General features: G+C 38.2%; 1 protein-coding gene across 1 annotated transcript; it reads right to left on the bottom strand.

Moving 5' to 3' along the window:
• Positions 1–991: 991 nt before the first annotated feature.
• On the bottom strand, positions 992–13,024 carry LOC109624571 (AT-rich interactive domain-containing protein 3A-like). The gene is made up of 9 exons (XM_020079347.2): positions 12,756–13,024; positions 11,478–12,056; positions 6,347–6,421; positions 6,173–6,245; positions 4,629–4,812; positions 3,746–3,996; positions 3,277–3,549; positions 3,098–3,187; positions 992–2,332 (listed from the first exon to the last, which is right to left on the bottom strand). The coding sequence occupies exons 1-9, from the start codon at positions 12,780–12,782 to the stop codon at positions 2,193–2,195; spliced, it is 1,692 nt and encodes a 563-aa protein (XP_019934906.2). The 5' UTR covers positions 12,783–13,024; the 3' UTR covers positions 992–2,192.
• Positions 13,025–14,254: the final 1,230 nt, after the last annotated feature.

Raw genomic sequence — 14,254 nt, 5'->3', positions numbered from 1 at the left:
ACTACATATACTATAAAAAGTATTTTTTATTTATGTGGATGTATTACCCCTTGAACTCATATGTTTATGACGTATATGTATATTTTGTAGAGGAGGAAATGCTACCCCCACCTGGTCACTCAACTAAGTACAGTATTTTTTTAATATTCTTCTCAGTAAAGACACTTATTAAAAATATTCACTTTGAAGAGATAGTCCTGACACTGATATGAAAGTACATGGATATTATTAGTTCTTAGTATAATTTAAATTATACTGTTATATATTGTAATGCTGGATAACCGCAGCTGAGTAGTTTAATACATGACAGAACATCTTCATATAAATATTTAGTTGAATGTAGCATTGAGTACATTAAATGTAAGTAATCATTACAGATGCAAGTATGCAAGTTAATATGTGAGAGTGGTTATTTGCATTTTACCATTGGTATTTAATTACCTCTCCTAAGGAAGTTTTCACCAGTCTGTTTTTTTCTTGGATGTTTGCTAGTTTGCAGGATTACGCAAAAACCAAGGAACAAATATTCCATGAAACGTTGTGTTAAGCTGGAACATGGACCAAGAAAGAACCCATTTAATTTTGGGGTTTATTTATTTTTTTATCACATTGCAAGATAGGACTTTTTTTTTTTTACATTTTCGCCAGTTTGTCAGGGAATAATCAATAACTCTTGATGAAAAATCTGGTATATTAAGTAAACTGATATCAATGAGTATGTGCAGCTTGAGTGAATTTGAACTGCGATGAAAGTAGGTGCAATATACATCAGATTTTATCATGGAAGTCAATTTTTGACATTCAGATCAATAAATGTGACAACATAAACTCAGATAAATCACAGATGAAGTCAGTGTGATGCAGGTGAAAGAAGAAAACCAGAAATGAATTAATCCCACTTGCTCTAAAACGCTTTTACTTTACGAATTAGAGATCAGTTTAAGGTGAAACACATTGTAATATCTTAAATGAGACAACAGAACACAGTCTGTCAACAGCACACAAGATTTCTTTATTCCTCATGGCCACATGTCCAGGAAATATGTTAATCAAATACCAAAACAGAGTTTAACATTAACTTTGATTTTTTTTGCCAAGTTCACAGTGACATTTGTTTGCAGTGATATGTCTACTTGATTGTCCACATGCAGATTATTTCAGCAGATGGCTAAACCAACACATGCTGCAATAACTATTGCATATTTCTCCAGAAGAGTGAGGTAGCACTGTTTCAGTGTTCACTTGTCAAAAGCTTGAGGTCATTAATGATACATTCTTTACGTTTATACAAATACAACACAGCAATATATTATGAGATGGAACAGTGACAAGTCCAGAGGACATTCCTGAGTCCAGAACAAACTTCCACAAAACTTACAATCGTGGGAAGTCAAATGAGGTAAATGTTTTATCACTCCTTTCTAACATAGGCCTACATCTCACTGCAGGAACCTTGTCCTCAAAAATTTGCCTTTGATTCAAAACTGATTGAATAAACAAAAATGTTTGCACTTTTTAAGGCCAGGCCAAATGATTAAATTAAAAAAATACATTACAAAAAAAAATCCAACCAACCGTCAACCAATTTCTTTTAAATTGCATTTGATTCTTAAGTAAATACTACAGCTGACAATAAACTACACACTTCCACTGAAATTAAACCAACTTTTTGCCAACAGGAAGAAAAAAAAATGGCTTCAGTGAAAACCTTTGATAATCATTAAACCTATTGTACTGAAATACAGCTTTTTGGTCTTCACTAGCTGCACTTTGGCAACCACACTGATCTACCGAGGACTAAGGAAAGAGGGCAGCTAAAGACCTGTTTGATGATTAGCTACAAATGTAGCTGACATTAAAAGAAAAAACCTGTTGGAATTGGTTCTCATTGTGCACTTTTCTGCTCTAAAGACACTTCTAAACAAACCATGTAAAGCCCTTCACACATGAGTGCCAGTACATTTCAAAAAGAAGCTTCTGCCAGGCACTAAGGTAAACTGTGATTCAAATCTATATTATAGTCAGTCTGGTCAAACACCAGTGTCCCATTGACGAGCACATTACGCTGTCAGGGTAATGGAAAAACTAAGGTGGAATGTGTTGCGGCTGATTTCCCTACAAAGTTCACAGAGTTGTCTGACAAGAGAAGTACACTTGGTAGTTGTTTTGACAGATCTAATAGCCAGTAAACCTTAATTTGGTCCCTTAGAGGAGGTGGATGATGAAGACGAGGGGCTGTGTGAGGAGGAGAGGGCACTGAAACCACTGGTTCCTGCCAAAGTCACGGCCTGCGACGCCACAGCAGCAGCAGATTTCTGGGCAAACAGCTTTCCTACAATCAGTTGATCAGAGAAAGGATCAATATTAAAAACAATAGAGATTAAAAACACTCCGTGTGTTCAGCTTCTTGTATTTACTGACATTACAATATTCAAGGCAAAGTTCAGTGTAGACATTATCAACATTCTCTCAATATTAACTGCTCTATATACAAAGAATTCATGAAAATAATGAAAATTATAATGCTAGCGTACAGCAAACAGAGACAAAAGTCAGTAAAATGCATTCGTAAGGCTAATTGCTTTTACACTTTAGTATTTGCATGTATTAAATAAAAAAGATATAAAATGCGAGATAATGAGCTTCATAGGTGCTGGTCAGAAGTTATTATCTTTTTTATAAAAGAGCAAGGCTAATTTCCCTATTTCCAATATATATGCTGAGTTAAGCTAATCATGTAGCTACATAGGCTACTTTATGCATAGATATTAAACTAATGCCCATTTTCCAACCAAATTCTTAGTAAGAAAGAAAATTTAAATGTTTCCCAAAAATGTTTAACTATGGTTTTAAGTAGACCTGAGAGTAAAGTGCATCCTCATTCAAAAATGTGCATCGTTTTCACAATAAACTCGACGTGATGATGGTATGAAATGTGTATAATAAATGATTAAATTTGAATTTCTAATTTCGACAAATGAAATGATTAATTCAATAGAAATAAATCCCATTAATCCCAGAACATTTCTCAGTACTTTTGGAATTTAGAAGAGAAAAAAAACACTGTTTCCTTTTAAAAGTAAAAGAAGTCACATACCTGAGTAAATAGTTCCATTGACCTCCACAGACACACTGATACTGGCTGCTCCATTAGTGGAGATACTCAGAGACAAATCCTGTTTGCTCTCTGTGGAAGAACAACAATATGAAATACTCAAATTAATTGACTCTTCATGTTTAATAATTATCTATGTCAGTAAAGTTTGGTTAACCCACCATGTCCATTGTTAAGCTTGAGGTTCATTGGGTTGAAGTGAGAGGCCATGGCCAGGAGGTTTTGTTGGAGCGCCTGCTGCATGAGGCGCTGCTGCTCCTCTGCCAGCCGCATCATTTTCTTCTCTGGAGCATCGGCTGCGGCGGCTGCAGCTCCTCGCTCCAGCCGCTCTCTGAGATGCTCCAATGTGGCAGCTTGTGCCAGCTGCTGCTGCTGCTGTCCCAGGGCCAGAGCCATGGGCAGCCGAGTGGGTATAAGAGGGGTGGGGCTCTCATCTGACAGAAAAAAGTGAAAATAATTTTTAATTGAATGTCGGGTTCTCTTTAGATTTATACCATGATACATGAGAAAGAATCCTGTCTGTGTAAACTGCATTTACTGTATATTGAAACAAATATTAATTTCATTATCAATGTGTTGGGGGGGTATCAAACCAGTTTTTAACAACATCCACTCAAAGTAATGTCATACCTGTGTTTCTCTTTAGATTTGGACTAGCGGATGAATTCAAGTTGTTGTGTAGAGTCGGGGTGCTTTGCATCGTGGGAGAGGAGAGGAGGGAGTGAGGAGCACCGCTCGGGGAGGGAGAGTAGCGGTACAGGCTGTTAGTGTAGCTGGGACGTCGGCCTTCTCTGCGGTTGCTGTCGATAGCGGCCTGCAGTTCACCAGGAGAACTCAGTCGCTTCTTCTCACACTCGAATGGGTACAGGTACTTCATATACCTGCAATGAAGGGATTTTAACATTTGATGGATACCTGTTCAATTTTACAAACATGCTGCAGTTACATAATTTAATTCTTTAAAATTAAAAGAATATAAAAACAATCTTATGTGCATTAATTACAGGCATATGGGTTTGATATATCCTACAGTTTCATCCAACATGGAGGGTAGAATGTGGCAGTTTTTAAATTACTATCACATGTTGTAGAGCTGCTCACATTAAATGAAAACAATTCCAATCTAATCCAGAATAATGAGCAACTCCTGTGGGTTTCATTTGTATTAATGAATTAATTTATATAAAGGGTTTATTGTCCTTGGTTAGTGATTCAAATGTATCCATTAATTCAACAGTAATCAGATTATGACATTTCTTTCCAAATCCATGTCGCTCTTCTAATGAAGTACTTCTGATTGTGATAAATAATAAAAATACAATAATATTAAAAGTATAATATAGATATACAAGTAGAATTATTATTATTAATTGATGTAATGATACACTGGGAGCTGTTATTCATTATTTATTCATAAAGGGTGCACTGTGTTCTAGATAAAGCAATTTAGACTCTGATGAATTAACAGAAAAGTGTTATGAAGATTTCTGTTGATAATCTGAGAGACACTCACTGGGTGCGGAGGGTGAACGCAGCGCTGGTGATTGACGTGGGGAGGTTGAGGCCTTTGGTGATTTCTCTCCAGATCTTCTTGTTGATGACCTCCACCAGGCCTCCCTTCTCTGTCACGAGCTTATAGAGCCTGTACAGGTCCAGAATTTGCTTTGCCATGATGGGGATGCGGTTCACAGGAGTTCCTGAATAAACAGAAGGATACACACAATGAAAAATTGTGATGGTGTTTTTATTTTCTACTTTTTGTAAAGGCATGATGAAGAATTGGTCAGTGTCATCTGACTACCCGAGGTTAACATTAAGCAATATGGCTTAGCATGTATAATCTATGTGGGCAGACTAGTCTAATGAGGCCTATTTCAGATGGATGGGGGTTGGGATAATTCCACAACAGCAGCCTTGTTGCTGCATTGATTGTAGCGCAGGAGGCGGAGTCACTTCAAAGCCAGAAGTGTCTGCCAATCACCGGGATGACAGGCAACCCTTCAAATCCTGATTTGGAGAAAAGCCAATTAATGAAGGAGGCTAAAAAGCAGTAGCAGGGGTCAGATTACTTTGTGCTTAAGATGAACACATGCCACAGACAAATACGACCCTTTGCCATGTGTGGCCTTTATCCACACGAGGAAAGATTGCTGCATCTATAGGACTTTTGTTTGACTGGAAATTGTTTCTTTAACAAACTTAGCAATACTTAACAACATTGTGATAAAAGCTATCAAAAGAGTTCATTGTTTAAAGGACATTATATTTATATTTCTCTTTAATTTGCCTCAGTTAAATACTGTTTATTTAGCACTTTTTTTTTAGAGATCAGTTACTTTGCAATTCTTAGATAAATGTCAGTGTGATGTAGCTCAAAATGGCTGATTTATATTGTATGCAATATTTTCTTGATGTGACCAGTAAAAAATATCAAAGGAAACTCCGAAAAATGCAGAGCTGGAAGTTTGCACATATGCCAGTATGGACCAAAAAAATTGTTTGTTTTGATATTAATTTTAAAAAATTCTGAAAAGTGAGTTTTTAAACATTTACATTTTTGTTTGTAAATGTATGTTGTGAGTATTATATGGTATTATTTCTAATCTTACCAAAGTCACTCCATGTTCTGGGGTATTTAAAACCATGTGTTGAAATTATTTGTGACAATTAGAAAAAGATTGAAATTCAGTTACACTATGATGGATTTACAAGATGGAAACAATAATATTTAGTTAGTCGACATATGTTACTTATTAGGTTTTCACATACATTTCACTTTATTAGAAATAAAAAAGAATCCAATTACCCTGAAGGCAACTTTATCCAGCGTGTCCAAATATGAGTGGTTAATGACTGAGGGTTAATAATGTGGTGTGATGCAGTGTTCCCTTGCATTAACTTGAATAGCAGAAAAGACAACTCCCTGGTGCTAAAGAACAGAGCGACTTGGTTTATGGATCCACAAAGACATGGACTTAAAATGTAAGAAAGAAAGACAGATAAACGCTTTAGAAGAGAGACAAAGAAAAAATGTATGAAATCATTAATGGGTCTTACCTCGTTTCTGCATAAAGACAAAGAGGTCATCAAGAAACTCCTTTCGTTGTGGGTCATTATCCAGTTCATAGAGCTGAAAATGTATTTAAAAAACATCAGCAACATGCTCATCACCTTTTACTCTGATTATTTCAGGCACTATCTTATTTACATACATCTGCTGAATCTACTCACTTTGGCAAAGTCCCTCGATGGTTCTCCTCTCAATTTCCCTCCGTCAGTCTCCTCGGCCCAGATAGCGCTTCCTCTCTGTAAGAAAACCCACAGAGAAAAACATCAGTTGGCAGTTTGTCCACCAGATTGTCTCGCATCCGGTTAGTTTAGAAGTTATTTTCCAAAAGCTTACTTCAGACAAAAAATGAATATACATAGAGTAATGTGCTGTAGATGATGTCACTGGACCACCAGACATGCAATATAGACACACAGGATTATCAAAGAGATCAATAAATCAAATCAAACACTGGGATGTTGTAGCTTCCAATTAATATTTGTCACATTTTCCTCAAGGAATCTGCATTTCCCACTTCTTGTGTCCAGCATTAAAACCACTATCAGAGTGTCCAATCGTAAGAAGCTGGGCTGGGCTAAGTAAAATGGGGATTAAAGAACGGCATCCAGAGAATAATGAAAGGCCCCATGCTCATTAGGTATTTTAATGTGACATGTTATTCCTCCCTCACCGCCCCCCCTTGAGACGACAGTTAAAGGTTAAAAATGTGAGTGGAGGGCAGTGTGTGTGCAACTGTGCGGAAAAACATGCTGGGGAGTTATTGTTCTGCAAACCAAGAGCTGCATGATGATGCAAGTCTGAAAATCAAACATGATGGGAAGAAAACAGTCCGTCACTACAATTACTCTAAGTTGTTGATGTGTTTTTCTAGTATCCCTCCCATGGGTGCTCAAAACTGACAAGACAATTTATTTATTCGACGACTAGTGTGGATCGAGTTACAGCCCCAGACATGTTTGTTTTCTTTTTGGATATCTATTACTGGTTTGTTTTCTGTGGGCATGTGAAGGACATTGCTTACATGTCGTTAAGCTACTGCTTGTGTTTTATGTCAAAACAAAGCATGTGTATTCTAGACAACAAATCATGTTTTAGTTTGTGAAAGGATCAAATGCTTCAATAATCGTGCTTTGTGGTTAATCAAAATAAGACTGTTTTTGTCCTAACTTGCTTTCCCCTCACAAAGACTTGATCATTTTATTTCAATGTATAATTTTATTGTTAAAACGCATTTTCATATTCACTAAGTGTTTGGCACAGCAGCCTGATCCCATCTGGTGCAGTTAACTATAAACTAAGAGCTGTTAAATATACAGGATACCCATTATCTGTTAACTTCCAGTCCAGCTGTAACTCTCCCTGTGTTTATAGTATAAACACAATCTAACCTGCACATGCTGGTCCACAATCAACAGCTGCAGGCCGATGTAAAGTGGTTCCCAACCTTTGTCAGATGTGACCCATGCACGGTCCTACCAGAGTTCGGTGGGACAAGTTTAAACTGGATTTAATTTAAAACTACAGAAGAACTGTTACCATTTATCTAATAGGTACCTATTTATTCAATGCTGTTTTTCAATAAGCTTTACCTTTAGGAAAACACCAGTTTGAACTATTTGCACCATCTTAATTACATATGACCGATTTTAGCCAGCAATTTAAACCATTTTGCTTCTTTCCTCTATTTCAACCATCAATTACTTTAAGATAACAATTAAAACTATTTCTCCAATATGTTTAGCTAACTATTTCAACTATCCTCCAATACTTATCGCAAACTATCTCACAATGGAGCTTCTCAACTTTTATAAGTTTAAACCTTTTAATAATTTACTAGCATTTGAACTGTTCATCTCATACATTTGCCTCACTAATTCAACTATTTATTAAATATGTTTAACTAATGATTTTAACTACCCAAACCTTTTAGCTAAATTCGTAACCATCTCGCTTCACAACTTTAATCTATTATTATTATTTATTGTTTACTTTTAGTTGACTATTTCAAATATTTATCCAGTAGGCAAATATGAATTCATTGCTTTAGCTACTTTAACATTTATCCACTTCTAGCTAAGCATCCTAAACACTTAGTAACTTTGAAACTTTAGCATTTAACTGTAGTTTTCATATTTTCTTTTCAAACAGTTCAACCTGTCTGCTCACTTGCTAACTTTCACAAGCTTAAAATACAAAGCAAGTGTGAAAGCTGAACATTTTCCCAGTGATGTTTTTTAATTATTTGAAATACTCAAAGATATGTCCACGTACTGTACCTCTGACTACTGCAGAAGCTAGGGTATAAGTATGGCTTATTTAGGCCCCGCTGTTACATCAGACACATGTTTAACAACAGTCCCCTTCACACAGTGGGAAACGTTGCAGCGTACTTCTGCCTCACTTTGTATATAATCTGCCTTTATTGGTGACAGCAGAGGTATAGTTGCAGGGTTGAATAAAGGGGAGAGGTAGCGTGGTGGGGAAACCGCTGACACTGCTGTGTTACACATCACACCTCTGATTCTATCTGAAATCACACATGGGGGTAGTAACATGCTGGCTTTCTTTGATTCAGTGTAAATAAACATATAGGGGGCCAACAACTTCTTTCTGGGAAATGATTTTCTGCTCCTCTGTTTTAAGTTGACTGAACTGGTCGAACAGTACATCCACTTTACACACAAAACTCTGTCTGTGGTGGCAGAGCTGTTGACACATGTAAAAGCTTCATCTTACGATTTCTAATAAAAGGACTCCCACAGCAGAGAACCTATTGATGTGAGGGCAGATAAACATGCCAGTCTTTTCACCATCAAATGGAAATAAAACCCTTCCCCCCTTATTGATGAGCAAGTGAGACCTACTGTGGATCTATTAACAAAGAGCTTTCAGTTAATTGCTCACAGAGCTTTCACACATCCAGCCCTGGGAATCCCGATACTATTCACTATGTAGGTCAGGAAAAGGTTTCTTTTGTTTCGTTAAAAAGGACAGTTTTTTTATTGGGCTTTAGGTGATATAATGTATTCATATGGGAAATTATCAAGATAATGTGTGTTACCACATAAAAGTAGATCTGTAAAATATGCCTGTTTAACTGGACAAGATAAAAAAAAGAATTCACACTAAGTTAGAAATGTCCCATTAAAATGCTCAATACATTGTCGGTAACTGAAAACTTCCTCTTTTAATGAGCTTCATCAAAATCATTCGACTGTTCCAGCAGAGCAGCAGTGAAAACGTATCCCTCACCAAATTTCAATGTAACAGCAGGGGGAACAAATGTTTAATCCAAATCAAATTATTGAGCCTTTAGTCACCCGAACAAGTCAAGATCATTTATCTGGCCCCTCGCTGAGCCGGGGGCTTAGTCTGCCAGTGGACATTGGGCTCTTTGTCCCCGCCCATGTTACATTTAAGGGCTTTTACAGTGAGACCGCACACAAGGAGTGAACAATGGCTGTCTAGCTTGTACAGCAGGACCATGACTAACTACAGAGGTCTGATTGGCCAGTGTAAAACAGAAAATAAAAAAACTTCGGAAACAAGAGAGACAAGTAAAACCACATAAATTTCAACCAGACACTGTTTAACTTGCAAAATAAATAAAACTATTTGTAATAAAGTTATTTCCATGGATTTCCCATAAGATAGTTTTGTGGTAAAACACCAAAAGGAATCTTGCTTTGAAATTCAATCTTAAAATAATACTAATATTTGTATCTTTTGTCGGCTAAAAGGTCGTAGATTTGCTTGTTATGCTCAGTGTTCCCTGGTTAGTGATGATAAAGAAACCCTGGCTACTTTTATTTAATGGTTAACAGGATTGAAAAGATAATCTGACTACATATAAAGATGTTTGTTCATCTATTCTTGACACATCACCTTCTATGTCTTCACATGATGAATTAGTGATGAAATGTTTGACATGTTGATGGAGACTTGGAAAAACAGGCCTAAACACAAAGTAACTCAAAACGAATGTATGCTTTAAATCCTCACATCTCACGGTTCTGTGTGCTGCACTGAAGAAAAAGGAAACACATTCTCAATGCAGTTGTATATAATGTATTGATTTCTTGCGGCTGAATTAACCTGCCATTTAGTGTTGCCAAGCAACGGCTAAATTATGCAAAGCTATCATCTGAGCTACGTCAGCGGTGAATTTTCTGGCCTAGTTGAGGTTTTAAATGACTAATGACCAGCATGGATGACCACGGCTCTTACATATATAAAAAGGACCAGTAGTCCACATAATTTTTTAACCAACAATCAGAGAATAAAAGGGTAAAGAATACAAAACAAATATACGCCTGAAATACCTCTGAATAAAAAACAACAACAATCTCAACAGAGAGCAGAAGTTCATTCTGCTTCACTGAAACTACTGTAAGTAAACGTTATAGGCAGTTGCCTGCTGGTATGCTGTGAGGCACTCACACAGCCGACCCTCTGCCCACAGGCCTCATTAATCATAATGCATTGTATTGAAGTGGGGCCTTTGCAAGGGAAACATACACACACAGGAACCAATCAGATCAGCCCCCATAAAAGGAGAAAAGGAATCCACGAGGAGACCCTCCGTTTCCTGTAAGTAGTTAAACATCTGCTGAAAAACATGCTCGTAAATACTGGCTCCAGGATCTCACGTTTAATACAGATTATTTTTACATGTTTAAAGGAGACGTGGCTGATACTACAAGGGGGGAAGAAATCCTCCACCATACCAAGAAATTCCTCACACCACAGTTAACCCTCAAAGCAAACCATGACCATAAAAACCTGCTTGAGGCCTTTTCATTAACCCTCTGCTCTGTCCGTCCTGAACCAGCTTCTCTGAACAGTCAAGATTGGACAAGAGCCAAGACCAATTAGCTCTTGGAGAGACGAGAACGCGTTTTGAAAGTGTGAGACATGAGTCGGAGTACGGCAGAGGCAGAGACCTCTGGCCCGGCCGGTAATTAGCCTCAACACTATCAAGCTTGGGCATGTTGCCAAAGGGTCTACGCTGGCTTTCTCCACTTCTGAGAAAACAGCAGGTAGAGTGGTCAGCCTGACTCAGCAGGAAGAAGGCAACAGTTAATAACACGAGGCAGAACATACACAATCTGTAAGGATCAGAGTCACAGATGTTCATCTTGACGCTGGACATGTTTAAGTGAGGCTGTGGCTCATTATAAATGGGAATATAGTCACAAAAGTATCTGAGTGGTCTCAGATGAGACAATGGATTGGATGGACCTGTGATTTATGACAGGAAATAAAAAATATACAATGATTTTGGTAACTCACTTGTTTCAGTGGCTCATCGTAGCCCCAGTCAGTGAAGCCATTGGGTGATGTGAAGGCGCGTTGACTCGCAGGAGACAGCAGCTCCTTCTCCTCATGCTCCTGTTTTACTACTGGAGGTGGAGATTCGGACATTTGCTTCACAGCAGCTGATTGAGGTGTGGAATAAGAAGAGAAGGGGAAGCCAGGAATCTGCTGGAGTCTGGGTTTCTTCGCCTGTCCATGTGGCCCATTCTGCTCATCCTCCTCTTCATCTTCCTCATCATCATCTTCATTTCCAGCCATCTCCTGCTCCTCCTCATCGGTGTCTTCATCTTCTTCATCTTGATGCATTCTGCTGAGGTGGCTGCGCAAAGCTGCTTGCTGAGCATCCTGATAAGTTTGCGCGTCCGTTTTGCCGAACAACACGGAGGCTCTGGCCGCTGAGGCGTGCTGAGCGAAGAGCAGCTGAGCCTGAAGATGCTTTTCTTGGAGGTTCATCTCCCGTTTGGCTTCCTGTTGCCTCTGCAGATGTTCCATCACCGCCTCCAGCTTCACCCCAGCAGGACTGGACTGAGAACTGCCCTCCTCGGAGAAGCTTGACTATGGACAAAAATGAGAACAGATCACTATGGGAGAAATTTCATTGAGAAAATGTTGTTCACAGTTTGTTTAAGTGTTTGATTGTTTGTTTTTTGCTTCCATATGTTACAGGAAATGATCCACAGTTAATGGATACTAGAAACTGCATTCAACAAGTACAAAAAGGCCAAAATGTTGCCCAAGTAAGATAAGACTAGTTGTTTCAAATACATGTATATATTTGAGTTGAAGTGAAACTTTTCCAAAGAGAGGTAGTCTCTTCCTCAGAAAGCACATTAATGGGGGATTAAAGTGAAACAAAGCTTGAAGCCTTTAGACAATCATCAACAGAAAATGTATTGATTTAGTCGAGAGAGAGAAATCAGGATACAAATGTTTCTCATTAAGAGAACATGAGGCCTCATTTTTGGGAAATCTACTTCAATATAAATACGAATAAAAAGGGGAAACAAAAGAAAAAGGCCCCTGATATATATCGATTATTCGATTTTATGAATGGAAATAAACTTAATCCAAAGTACAGATAAATGTGAACATTAAGACCTAAGTAAAGGCGAAATAATCCTGAAAAAAAACTGCAGCGAAAACTTCACCGTGAAAGTAGCACTGCTCTGGATGATGACTACATTAAACGCCATTTGCTTTGTTACTGTAACAAACACGAGCGGGAGCGTTTGCCCAGCAGCCATCGACACTCACCATTTGCGCCTTGGAGTAATCCATCATCGCCAACAGGTCTGATCTAGTGTTTCCTTCTGTCCTCCGGCGCAAACAAATCGCATCTCATGACCAGTTTCCTTCTTGTAACTCGACAGATAAAAAGCAGATAGTTGCGGTGAGCTGTGATTTAAAAGCCCCTGTGGTGTGGACGTGGAGGCCCGTGTGCTCGGAGCTGGGGCTGGAGGAGGGGTGATAATGCTGTGCGCCGCTTCACCTCCCTGGTCACTGTGCATGGAAACTCAAACATCTCTGATTGTCTCTGACGGAGTGCTATACACCCCCCAACATGCATGAATGAAAGGCCCGCCCCGTGCGTAAAAGCGCAGGAGGGTTTTTCTTCGCCTACATCTCTGTGGAGCTGACCCGCCCACTCCTCAAAGAAATCCCACCCTAAAAGAGCTGTAAACCACTGCTCTTATTACACTTCGTGTGTGTGTGTGTGTGTGTGTGTTGTTGAGGTAACACGACCTCTGCTAAAAATATAACAACTCCTTCTCTTTTTTTTTAGCCTGGAGCTGCTTCTCTTCATTCACTCTGCAAACAGATCTGACATCCACAGGCTGCTACTCTTTGCTTTTCACATCGCACAAGGACATTCTTTCGAGTTGTAAAGTCATGCTCCAGATCTTTTTGTCAACTTCACAATTGTTTTAATGTGAAGCATGTAAGAACTTGAATGGATTAAAAAACAGAGACTCCATTGTATGAATATCGGAAACTGTGTGATCAACAAATAAATTGAAAATGGAAATGATCTGAAATGAAAGTACACATGTGTCCAGACAAAATGTGAAATTGTCTGAGTTAGAGGTCATATGTTGTAACATTCTCAGTGAATTCCCCACAGGGTCCATATAAACTCAAGGTATAAATGTATAGTCTGACTATTTTTAATCCCCCCAGTTCCTAAGGACCACAACAGTTATATTATAGTTTTTAATATACTGAGAATGAAGGTATGTCTAAAAAAATATGTCTGTATTGATTATTTGTTGGCTAATGTAACAACTTCAATTAAATCATGGCACCTTAATGAAAATGTGCTTCTATTCTGAGCAGTAACATCCTACATGGGACCACAGTGCTCATTGAGAGACAGTGATTATTGTTCCTTCCTACTTCAATTAAAGGCCCAAGATGTTGTTGACATGAGCTGAACAAAGAGCCGAACATCTGAGTAAAGACTTAAAGGTACAGTGTGTAGAATTTTGTGATATCTAGTGTTGAAATTGCATGTTGCAGCTGAACACCCCTCACCTCACCCTCTCCTTCCAAACATGAAAAAGAAACTGTTGTAGCCTTTAATTGTCATAAAAAGTTTAGTTTGTCCAGTCTGGACTAATGTAAAAATCATACAAAGTTTTTAAATATAAAGGGTCTTTTCTAGGGTAAAGAAAACTACATTCATACAATTTAGATGAAACGAACTGTGAAAACATCATGAGGATTATTCTACATGAAATATCTGCCAATAGATC

Source organism: Paralichthys olivaceus, chromosome 7, assembly GCF_024713975.1.
Source record: "Paralichthys olivaceus isolate ysfri-2021 chromosome 7, ASM2471397v2, whole genome shotgun sequence".
NCBI lineage: Eukaryota > Metazoa > Chordata > Actinopteri > Pleuronectiformes > Paralichthyidae > Paralichthys > Paralichthys olivaceus.
Note: the sequence above shows the minus strand (reverse complement) of the source record. Positions and strands in the feature narration are given on the sequence as shown.

Coding starts and splice junctions, on each gene's coding strand:
- LOC109624571 (XM_020079347.2), bottom strand. CDS start 12,782: ATGATGGATTACTCCAAGGCGCAAATG. Junction 6,246..6,346: donor CATCGAGGGACTTTGCCAAA/GTGAGTAGATTC, acceptor ATACATTTTCAG/CTCTATGAACTGGATAATGA. Junction 3,188..3,276: donor CAAGCTTAACAATGGACATG/GTGGGTTAACCA, acceptor GTTCTTCCACAG/AGAGCAAACAGGATTTGTCT.